This window comes from Trichoplusia ni, chromosome 4, assembly GCF_003590095.1.
Source record: "Trichoplusia ni isolate ovarian cell line Hi5 chromosome 4, tn1, whole genome shotgun sequence".
NCBI classification, from domain to species: domain Eukaryota; kingdom Metazoa; phylum Arthropoda; class Insecta; order Lepidoptera; family Noctuidae; genus Trichoplusia; species Trichoplusia ni.
In genome coordinates this window covers 8,639,914-8,652,404 of record NC_039481.1, presented here as the reverse complement: position 1 = coordinate 8,652,404, position 12,491 = coordinate 8,639,914, and the positions used below count along the sequence as shown (strand labels likewise).

The window sequence follows — 12,491 nt, the reverse complement described above, 5'->3', positions numbered from 1 at the left end:
GCTATCGTATATTCTGTTAATATCTGTTTGTACCTCGTGCGAATGACGCGAAGCCTATATGATTTCTGTTCTAGTCTCAAGTGGCCTATTCCAGTGATCGAGCCGCCGAACAAAAAATCTAGATTATCCAGTAAATCCGTTTTCTTTCTTACCCCTTGGGAATAGGTTGGCCAAGAAAATATAATTGAAATAAGTTAACGTCTCCATATAATATACTAGATGTTGCCCGCGACTTCGTCCCCGTGGGTAGAAGATATAATAATATGTAAGTTATGTTTTATAACTGCCCTATTTTTTTCACATTTTCCTTAAAGCTTAAAGCCTTCCTCGATGAATGGTTTATTCAACACAATTTTTTTTTTAATTTGGACCACACACCATCATGTCTCGTCCGAAAGTGCTAAACTCTTATTTGTATATTCTATAAATTTGGATTTTGGCTTTTACTTGCATCGGAGGGAAAATGGTAACTCATTATCCCACTTCAAAAAGAAGAAGGTTCTCAATTTGTGTCGGTAGTTTTTACTGTACGATGCCTAAATGAAAGAGGGGGTTAATTCATCCGCCATGGCTGTTTTAACATAAATATTTATTTAATGGAGGTTGCTTGGTTTTACTATGACCCCTGTTCTGTTCTACATATATTGATTTCAACACGTACTATCTAAAAACAAAAACCTCTTACCAATTCATTTGTTACGTTAAACATTGAACAACTAAGTTAAACATTTAATATTTGAAAACATGGAACACTAACAAAAGAATTACTTTTTAATAAACAAACAGAAAATTAATAAACAGCTCTTTATTTATTACGAACAATCGGAGTTTCAAATAACCATTATTCCGGCGTTTCATTTGATTCGAATTCGTATATTTTGGATCCAATTTAAACAATAAAAGCTTATCCCTTTGTTCAGCCCATTCAGATAAGATCCGGATTTGTATAGTAAGGTTATAAAATCTTTAGTTAAATTTTATGCAAAGGCTTCCAAAGTTTTGATTTTGTTAATTTGTGCTTTCACTTCATGTGAGCAGGCGGTGCAAATAGTTGAATTACAAAAAAAACATCCTACCACTAATAATCGTATTAAAAACTAGCTGTTGCCCGCGACTTCGTCCCCGTGGGTAGAAGATATAAGTTATGATTTATACCTACCTGCCCTGTTTCTTTTTCACATTTTACATTGTATCTTCGTTCCTATTAGTCGCAGCGTGATGGTTTATAGCCTAAAGCCTTCCTCGATGAATGGTCTATTCAACACAAAAAGAATTTTTCAATTTGGACCAGTAGATCCTGAGATTAGCGCGTTCAAACAAACAAACAAACAAACTCTTCAACTTTATATATTACTAGCTGTTGCCCGCGACTTCGTCCCCGTGGGTAGAAGATATAAGTTATGATTTATACCTGCCCTGTTTTTTTCACATTTTCTATTGTATTTTCGCTCCTATTAGTCACAGCGTGATGGTTTATAGCCTAAAGCCTTCCTCGATAGATGGTCTACTCAACACAAAAATAATTTATCAATTTGGACCAGTAGTTCCTGAGATTAGCGCGTTCAAACAAACAAACAAACTCTTCAGCTTTATCTATTAGTATAGATTAGTTTAGTATTAGTATTAGTATTAGTATAGATTGATACTTACTTGACTAAAATAATACGCTTATCAAAACATAATTCGCAAATATGTATTTAATTCATGTGACCAAAACTAGACAAAAATGCTATCGAAAACAGAAATGTCATCTAAAATCAACGCATAAAGCTTTAAACAATTCGGGATAACTGGTAACAATCAATTTATCGGCTAAAAAAACACACACTTTGCCCTTAACCGGCGCAAAATTTTCACGTCAATTAAGTATTTATAAGCATTGTCATCCAATTCGAAGAATTTAAATGACTAAAGACCCGATGATTAGCCCGAAGGGAGCAACTCTTTGGAAAACGTTTGACGAAACTTTGAGAAAGTCCTTAAAGAAAATTTTCCTTCACATTTTCAATGAAAGCTGAAGCGGGAATTTCTCGGAACGACCCCAACATTTATTTTAATTTATCAACACAAATGTTGGAGGCAAATAATACTTTTGGTTGGAATCGTCAGATGTTTTAACCACAGTAACAGTTAATTGTCGGGACCCAGTGATGAATAACAGTTTTAAAATACGGGCTTATTGTTACGCTGAATGAACTGTAACGGTGCTTTATTTTCAGAAGGTTTATTGTATTAAAAGTTGTGAGTGGTATTACGTATTTTGTTCAATTGAAGTGATTTTTGATCGGTTTTTGTATTGTAATAGCTTCATTTTAATAAATTAAATTGCTTATTACAATATTGCTGCCAAAATTATATAGGTAAATGCGTCTAAAGTGCGACTTTATTTGCTTGTGCTTAATAATTTTATAAAAGAAAGAAATGTAGTCTAATCATCAAAATTTGCATTGTGAATACATTATGTCTCCAAAATATTTTTTTGATTACTAAATTTATTTTCATTGCCTAATTATATCTAATATTTCAATTGATCAAACAAAGTGAGGATAAGGATTTTCATTATTATATCGCGGAACCCAAAAAGTAAGATGAAATAAATGTACTATAGCACTGCAGTAAGTTAAGGCAATAAACGTATTTCATGAACAAATACCATTAATAATTGCCATTTCAAATCCAAATGCTGGATTATTTTATGACATTTTCATCTAAATTCTGACATTTCAGGTTTTTTTCCAAAATTAAAGATATCTTCGCCTCAGTGAAATTAGATGGATCTGTTTCTAACAGTGTATAAAAGCCAAAAACAAAATAAAATGTATTTTCCCGTTTTTTCATAAATTTTACTTAATGACCAAGTTAAAAGTACTTCAAAATATTCAACTCGACGTAAACGTAAAACATTTCCTCTTTTAGAATATTCTTAGCATTTTGCTTTTCTATTACATAAATATATGCAAGAACTGAGTAAAAAGTGAAATAAACTTTAACTTTTGCTCATTGTGAATTTAAAACGATCCGTCTATTGCCAAAAAATGTGCGGTACAGGAAAAATACATTCTACAGACCAGAACTGAGGTAAAAATGTACAGTGTAACTATTGATAGTACAATACTTTTACATTCTCAGTTTTGTCAAATGATAATCGGTGTTTTAGAAAGGGATAAATCTATAACTGGTCAAGGATCCCTGGTCCAAATATTTTTGTACGAAATTAACTATATTGGTAACTAACATAATAAATAAGGGTATATATAAATAGAGTAAACATGGGTTCGATGATTCTCAATATATGACATTTTATCCTTGCTAATTTCGTCAGTTATCAAAATCGAGAGTTATGTTAAAAACATTCTTGGTCGTCTTATCAAAATACATCTACTCACGGCGTATCAGCTGAATAATAATTGATTATAAGAATAGACCAATGATCCCGGATCAAAACCAAAACTAATATTGTTAAAAAATGAACAAGCGTAAACTAATCATCAATTTAATTATTCCGATCACCAGTTTTAATTATTTCCTATGAAATCAATGCACTACTTTCTAACTTACACGCACATTTTTCGTATCTTAAAAATTCTGTCAACCACGCAAACATTTTTTCCACCCTTAGTCGACCGAAATCGAACATAAACAAATGGCAAAGCTTTCCATTAACGAAAACAAACACTGAATTTTCAATACAAAGGAACAAAATATTTTTCTTAGAATTTTCCGTTGAAAAGTGTTTTGGATTTTTTTCAGACTCACCAACACGTGCTTGGAATCTTAATAATAATTACTACTTTCACATTTTAACACCCATAAAGCCTTACTTCTCCTTGCAACATTATCACTTAATACGAGGCAATTCAAGTTTCTGATACCTGTCAAGTGAATTTCTAAAATACTCTTGTCTAAGGAAACGACTTCTTATTGGATTCCTGCAAATCTTAAAAAAAAACTCCGTCAGAAGTGGACCATGGCGGGATGATTTGATTTACTTATTTACCATCAATCATCATTTAAAAGCTATCTTTTCCCAACCATGTCGGAGTTTGCTTCCAGTCTAACCGAATACAGCTATGTACCAGTGTTTTACAAGGAGCGACTGAGTATTTGACTTTCTTAACCCAGGGCAACACGACACTCCTTGGTAAAACTGGTTGTCAGACTTCTAGCTTCTAGTTGCCGGTAACGACTGTTAAAGATGTTCAAACAACAGCAAGTGCCCACAATTTAACGTGCTTCCAAAACACGGAGGAACTCGTTGTGGCATTGATTGCCAACCATCCACGGACCGATCCTGCATAACCAGTGGTCGATCAACTTGTTCAGCTGCGTTTTAGCTTGATTTGATTAGGTAAACATTGAAATTGACTCAGCATATTATTAAAACAATCAATGACATTACAACATATATTGTCTTTAAACGACTATTAAAGGCAAGGCTTAAAATTGAGGCCACAAGATCTTCCTCAATTTCTATTGTAGAATTTCTGAATAAATTTTGGCCGGTGGCTCGCTTTGCAAGTGGCTCTTGCATTGTATTAACATTTCCATGTTTATTTATGATTCCAGATGTAACATTGTTGGCTGCTTGTTCAAAGGTGTCATATGTTTTATTTATTAACAGCTGGACTTGAGAAGTGCTCTATGATAACTGTAGGTCATCCATTCTAAGTGTATTTATATTTAATGTTTAAGTAGATAAATATGGATCAAGTGCGTTCGTATGATCGTTTACTGAAAAGGCTTTGGCTGCAGACACCGCGTGTAACACAGACACAGATCGAAAGTGAACTAAGGGGAAAATTGTGCATAATATTTTGTATCTTTCAAAATCACCCGGTCCTTTTAAAGGCGTGCACGAGGACACAGGTCCAACATGCAGAGGCTTTGTTGAGAAATTAAATCTAAAATGTGATAGGGTATTATTATTATTACTTTATAGTATGAATATTATTGGAAAAATATCTTATTCTTCCTAATTAGACTAAAGTCGTTATCGAGAATAATTTGAAATGAAATGAAACAGTTAATTCTGCGAATAGGATATTAACATTTTGGCGTGTTATTTTTAATTATTTTGGTCTAGTTTTAAATAAAGAGTTAAAAGTGATTACCAAGTTAAACTGTAGAGAAATTTAACACTCAATCATGTAACGTTTACGAGTTTCGATTCATCGTTCAATTAACAGAGGCATGGACCACTTTTACCGATAATGAGTTTCCAATTAATTGGATAATGTTAACATACCTTTAATGTTGTTGGTGCAATTCTCTTATAGTCTATACTATTTCGGAATGCTATAAGCTTCCTCTGTTTTTTAACACCCGATGCAAAAATGTTTTACAAGTTTGACCTTATGTGTGTATTTACCTTGAGTGCGTACACGTTATTCTTGGGAAGTTATAGTTATAGCCATAGAAGATTGGCAAAAAAAAATATCATTGTATAAAAATAAGATCAGATTACGGACAACAATGTCCATTTCTCTTTTCCCAAAGGTACTTAGTAATTATATTAAAAAAGTGTCAAAGAATCCTTTAGTTCCTAATTTCAAAGTTGACCCAAATCCTTTAAGCCTCAATGTAAACATTAATTAAAACTTACGCATTTAAATATGAATAAATGAAACTGCTTCGCCAAAGATTGGATCTGAAGATTGTGAAGTTTAATCGTTATTATGATTGCGTAGTTAATTCCCTTTATAGTTATGCTCCTGGTTTAGTTAGTAGACATTTTAATGTATTAATAAGGTGTGGTTTTGTAAGTTTTTATTTTCTACTCGAACTAAAAAATCGAATCCTTGTGCCGCGGGGGGTTTTGAAATCATTCAAGTCACTTACAAAAAAACAGAATCTGGAAAAGCATTCGTGGGTCACGCTAATGCTTGTCCTACGGGATCGATCCCGCGACACGTCGCGCTCAGTGGGCTTGGCGTAGCGGCCTCAAACACTTAGCTATCCATTTAGTCAATTTCTATGCGACTGCTTCATTTTGTCTTGTCCTTCCAGTACAAATGGACCATAAAGTTAATCTTAATGTTTTTTTTTGTTTCGAAAATATGCGTTTTTAGGATTCCATACCCAAAGGGTAAAACAGAACTCCAAGGTTTAATATCTGTATCTCATGACAGCTCTCAGCTGAAGTTTTCAATGATGATATTGGCGATAGAAAAGATCATGGTTATTATGGTCATTCATTTGTTTTTTCGCAAATATAATATATGCTTTCCAACAAATTAAGAGGCTATTTGCATGTCCGTCTCGCAGTTGACCGGTTTTTTCTTGACTGCATTTCCGATCGCTGTATTTATAAATCTGCTGTAGAATAAAAACTTTTCAAGCGTTTTATGTGCAATTTAAATTTGGAACTAGACGCTAGTTTGGCCTCGTTTTGCTATTACAATAACTCTTTTTGACATAAGTAGAAACAGTTAGAAATTAAACTTGGTGTTAGTCTGTTTCCTTTGCCAAATGCAGTGTTTTCGGGGTTAAACCCCGTGTTATGTGTTGATTATGAGGGTTTATAAGATTTTAGTCTGTTCATCTGCGATTCTTGGCGGCAAGCGATATTAATTTCCTAAGATACCATGTTAAATTTAGATTAGGTTTAGTAAAAACAAACAATTTAGTTTGATACTTTTACAATTTAATTACAAGTTTCCTCAAAAGTCCAACTTATGACTGCAAAAAAATGAAAAATTATATATCTTATATTATTCACAGAACTTTTGCATAGACCCTCACAATTAGAGAATATTTTTATTACCTTGCTTTTAGTTTTCACTTCTTCATCTATGAACTACATACACATACATTTTAATTACAGTTATAAATAACATGTGAATCTCAAAGCAAGCTACATTAGCATTCATTTGAAACCAATATACGGAGTTATCTTACTCTTTGACATCGCCGAGCCCTCACTAACTTCTGACATATTTGTATAAAATGATAAATTGCAAGCGAGTTCACGTGAACTTACAATTTAATATATTTCTATGATTAATGTTAACGAAACTGCTTCATACAGACTGGTTTAAAAGGATTTTGCTTCATGTTTCATACTTAATATACTAATGCTAATATCTTTTAAAGTTTTTTTGGCTAAAATGCGATTAGTAAAAAGTTTTATGTGTCTCAGCATATCTTAACAAGTTTTCAAATACTTAAATCTTCAACAAAATTATTTCTGTAACATTAAATTTGTATCATGTCAATATTACGAATCATAAATGACAAGACAAGTACCTATACAAATATGTTGAGGTTTGCCACAGAGTCAAGCCTTGCGATTGAATCTAGATTTAGCTTCAAAGTAATCAACGACACCTACTTTACATCTTCCAGCCCAGCTTCAGAAATTCCAAAAAGACTTTTCTTCAACACTATTTTCTTCTTGACCGTCTTGTCGGTAAAAGGGGTAAAACAAACCATTCTTTGCCCTGCACTTCTATACAAACCAGTCTTAATAAATTCCATTTGTTCCAGATTCCTGGCCAATCGCAAAAAAGGGAGGTCTCTCTCAGCGAACGCGGTGGCCAACGAGCAGAAGGCCACGAAGGTCCTCGGTCTCGTGTTCTTCACGTTCGTGCTGTGCTGGGCGCCATTCTTCTTACTGAACATTTTGTTTGCCGCGTGTCCAGCCTGTATTGTACCCGGTGAGTTACTGCCTGATTTATAGATGTTAGACAATAGTATGCTCTGTCTGAATTTGTTTAGGTTCAGTTTTAGTTGACGTTGATTTAGTATTACCTAAGAGTAGTAGATTCTTAACATCAGATATGCGTGGAGATTTGTTAGGGAAAAAGAATTTTTTGGTATCTGAGTTATTATAGAAATTTAATAAATGTGATAAATGCCTTGTACATTAAGGTATACTGATATTAAACTCAAGTAACTAATGACTGAGATTGTTTAACGTCAAACTTCTTACAAAACGAAAGTCTGAAACAAAGGCAACTAAGCCTACCGCCCTGAAAGTAAAAAAAATGCAGTTGTAAGAGCGAGACAACCATACACTGCGTATAGCGACGTCTCTGTTCCACAATTTAAGTATTCATGAAATTGAAAAGTCTTCAAACAGTTGTTCCTTAAGTTAATTAAAATTGTTTGCGATTCGTCTTGCAATTGTTTTTTAAAGTTGCACAACTGCAGATCGACTTGCTGTTGATGTAAATTTTGTAGGCCAATTAAAAGTTCCTAATAAGAATGGTAGTTCTTGATAAAATACCCTATCACGGTTTATGACGTAGGATTCTAAAGCTTTGCCGTTTGTCGAAAAACTTAAAGAAAACGATTATTGATAGATATTCGTCGGCTCGCGTGTTTTTCATTTTTATGGCAATACAGGAATAAATAAAAGACTTAAAGACTTTTGCTTTTTTTTATTCCCTATAGTCGTAAGTTACGGCAGCTCACTCTATTAGATACGTTTGCTGTAAGACTTGTTGTTACCTTTGAAACAGACCTAGTTGATTATCCGGTCATTGTATATACTAATATATCATCAGACCAAACATTTACACTTACGTAAAATCTCTAAGTAAACACAATAACTATTCTAAATTGTGTTCATGGACTATTGCATAGCGGGATGCATGAGAAAATATATTGTGGTCGAAAGTCTAACTATTGCCAAGAGCCAAAGTAATATCGAACGGTTTATTTTTCCAGAAGCTTACGAGTTCTCGGTATAACTTTGTGTAATATAAGTTACTATTCGGCAACCTGACAAAAATGTAGCAACTTTTAAATCGTCGTGTATTTTACAAAAAAAGTTTTTGTAACTGTGGCTTTAAGGTATATGAAATTGCTCTGGTATTTGGCCGAAAACATTGGCTTAGTAAAGTCGTTATTTGTTTTAGAAAAGTTAGTTATAAGTAATACTGTGATAACAGCCGCATTACAAATTACTTATTAAAGTCTACATGCATATGATTGAACGAACTTGATTTGATATTAAACGGGACTCATGTTTCAAATAGATGAGATAGAACAGTCATAACAAGATGTATATGAAATAGAAAACTTTGTCCAATTTTTCCTTCACTGATTTAAATGACTCTCTCGTCTGATAAATTATCAATCAATTATCATCTCCCTGAGGGGAAGTCCCTCAGGGAGATGATAATTATTAATTATTAATATTGTTTATTTTGTAAGTCAACAAGGGGTATCATGTTGCCCAGGTAACTGGGTTAAAGAGGTCAGATAGGCAGTCGCTCCTTGTAAAACACTGGTACATAGCTAAAACCGGTTAGATTGGTAGCCGACCCCAACATAGTTGGGAAAAAGGCTAGGCCGAAGATGTTTATTTGTAAGTCAAAGTTGATGACTTAATAATTAATGTATGTTGTGTTACATCTTTGATTGTTATAACCATTTTCCCTTTCCCCAGAACACGTTGTGGATATCTGCCTCTGGCTGGGCTACGTGTCTTCTACCATTAACCCTATCATCTACACAGTCTTCAACAGAACCTTCAGAGCCGCCTTCCTTAGACTATTGAGGTGTCACTGTACCAGGTAAAGAGTTTTTAAATAATTGCAAATAGAGTTCATTTTTGCTTGGCAAAATTTTGTAGGGATAATTATGGGAGAAGATTAAATGAAATATCGATTCTTTTTGTGTCGTATATCATGTTAAGGTCTGATAAACAGCAAAATATTTAGAATTCTAGTCATTTGACAAAAAATGACATGTATATAATTAATGCTTTATGCGTTAGCAAAAATGTTTGTGCAACCATTTTGTTACATAAATTAAAAAAAAAAACTATTAATGCTTCTAACTGAAAGCTTACTATTTGAATTTGCAATTTAATATTTCAATGAGATATTGCCGTATAATAATATACATAATTATTACATCATACTAAATAAAACTTGAATATCTTCGACCCTGATATAATTACGGAAGTGAAATACTACATCGATAAATATCATCAAATTATTTTTCATGGCTTAAACCTTTTAGTGTTAATAGACTAAATGAATACTAACATTATAATAACAATATCGAAAACCATTATTTTTTATGCAAATGTTTGAATCAGAGTTATAATTTCTGCTATCTATGATGATAAATATGCGGAGTTATACGCCGTATTGCTGCCTGAATGGCAACAGTACTGGTTTAAGATTCCATAGTACAAGCACAGGATACCTGATCATGGCATTCAAAATTGAACCTTATTGCTTAAGTAATTGGTATGTAGATTTTTTAGCTGATTTAACGTGGTTACGAAAACTAATTTTGTATTGATATTCTTCTGATCTTTTAGTTATATGATAATTATTTTGATAATGCCATAATCGAACTATTTGGTAAGAACTTTTGACTACATATTATAATGTTTAATATAAGCTCTACATAAGGCCATCTAAGTTACATGAACAGGTAATATACTTTCGCTTTGAATAGCCTACTTTATTCCCATATTTATTTCTTGCAAACAAAACAGCCTATATCTTACGTCATCAAATTAAACATTCTTAGATATCTACGTTCTAAAATTTAATTATTAAAACAATAATTTAGGCGCGCATGATTAAACCTATTTAGAAGATTTATGCAAACACCCGACTAATTAAATGTCTAATTAACTTCATAAACATGAACAACATGAAAAGATCTTGTTCTCGTGAACATTTAGAGGAAACATGTATAATTTCATTTTTTGTAGAATGTTTTGCTATTGGCCCCTCCTTTTTGGGTGTCAAATATAACTTGAAAATTAAATTGTATTACTCATTGTGCTCCAACATCTAAGTGAGTGAAATCCCAAAGCAATATAAAATTTAAAAGAATATGAACTACCTACTACTGAGCCCTGAAATACACGGTGATTTTTTAGTCGTCTTACAAAAGTAGCACAGTTCATGTATCCGATATAAAATACACGAAGGCGCGATTTTTTTTTTCTTCAACTAAGATAATAGGTACGAAGAAAAATGAAACATGAGAAATCTAAAAAATTATAAAAATGCCGCCGCCCGCGCCCCTCACCATTGTTACAAGGCTCGGACCACGCTCGCAACAGAGCTGTGTTTCTATAAAAATCTCATAAATACCATTTTTTTTTAACATGAACGTTTTCTAGTCATTGGATACATGAACTGGGCTGCTTTTGTAAGACGACTAAAAAATCACGGTGTATAATCTGTAGATAAAAATCCTTTGTGTTAAATCTGCGACGACAACATAGCTTTCCAAGTTCAGGTGCGAGGAATGAAGATAAAATTCACTCTCCTATAATGCGACTTGTTAATGATAGTGTTTTTCTCGTAGACGCGGCCGCTGCACCCGCTACCGTTCCGTCGGGTCTACGCGAGGCGCGTCTCAGCTCTGTGCCAGGTCAGCCCTGCCTTTAGCCATATCATTACGACCAACAGCTCTGCCTACCTCCTCACCGGCTGCGCCAGAAACCACCGAAACAGTTCTTATGGACCCACCCTTAGGAGATTTTAATCTTAGGTATTAGATAAACTCTTGTGATTTAATGATATATGTAAAATAACTGTTTAAATAAAACTATTTTCAGCGGATTTTATCGCCGTTTAACTATGTTTATCTTTCAGATTTGAAATAAGCTTTATAAAATGGAAAACTCCGTTAACAATTTCCTTCGTTAACAACAAAATTGCACAAATGTACTAAAATTATTTAAAATGACATTTTGATAACATACAATGCATTTACGGATGCAATTTATGAAAGTGACAGTGTTAATGTTTCTATAAATATCAATTGACGCGAGGGGTTTGACACGTCACTGTACTTACACCTTAAAGATTTTTTAACTGCAGTACAACTAATGTTCAAAAAAATTGTAATAAAATCCGTTCCAAATAGTTTCATCTTCTGATTTGATAAATTACTTTGTATGTAGTCATTTTTTTCATACAAATACTGCCAAATTAAAGTGAATAATAGATCTTATTGTCATTTTGGATTAGATCTGAAGTCTGACGAATAGTTTCGTATCTGAAATTATTTAAGTCATAATAGTGCCAAAAATTTCAAAATTTAATATTGTTCTAATCGTTTATAAGTTGAAGTGTAACTAATTTATCAGCTTAAGGAAATAAACGTATTTTCCACTGGTTTTTTTATCCGAATCCTCGTTCCTGTAGCGTACCCGTCAAAGTGGAGTTGTTTTTAATAATATCACAAAAGTATTCAAATAAAAAACAACCTTCAAACTATTTCGAAATAATAATCACATTTCACTCTGATCCTGTTATCAAAAGTTGATCAGTTGATCGACATTGCCAATAATTTTGTGTGGTAAAATCTATGGTTTAAGAATCTTCTGTTTTGTATTATCCTAAAAAGAAAAGTATTTATTTAACATTTAAAATTACCTATTGTACCGTTTTAATCCTTTGTTAATTCAATCTCCGTAATTTCGACCGGACATTTAGAATCTGTGCCACCAATCCATTCTCCCAAAGCGACAAATGATTTTAATTAATAATCTTTTATATTTTAAT

General features: G+C 33.0%; 1 protein-coding gene across 1 annotated transcript in view; it reads left to right on the top strand.

Moving 5' to 3' along the window:
• Positions 1-11,784, top strand: part of LOC113492919 (5-hydroxytryptamine receptor 2B) — an 87,689-nt gene extending 75,905 nt beyond the window's left edge. The window contains exons 8-10 of the mRNA XM_026870648.1: positions 7,486-7,655; positions 9,395-9,521; positions 11,287-11,784. Coding sequence (XP_026726449.1) covers positions 7,486-7,655; positions 9,395-9,521; positions 11,287-11,479 — 490 coding nt within the window. The 3' untranslated portion in view covers positions 11,480-11,784. The remainder of the gene's footprint in view (positions 1-7,485; positions 7,656-9,394; positions 9,522-11,286) is intronic.
• Positions 11,785-12,491: the final 707 nt, after the last annotated feature.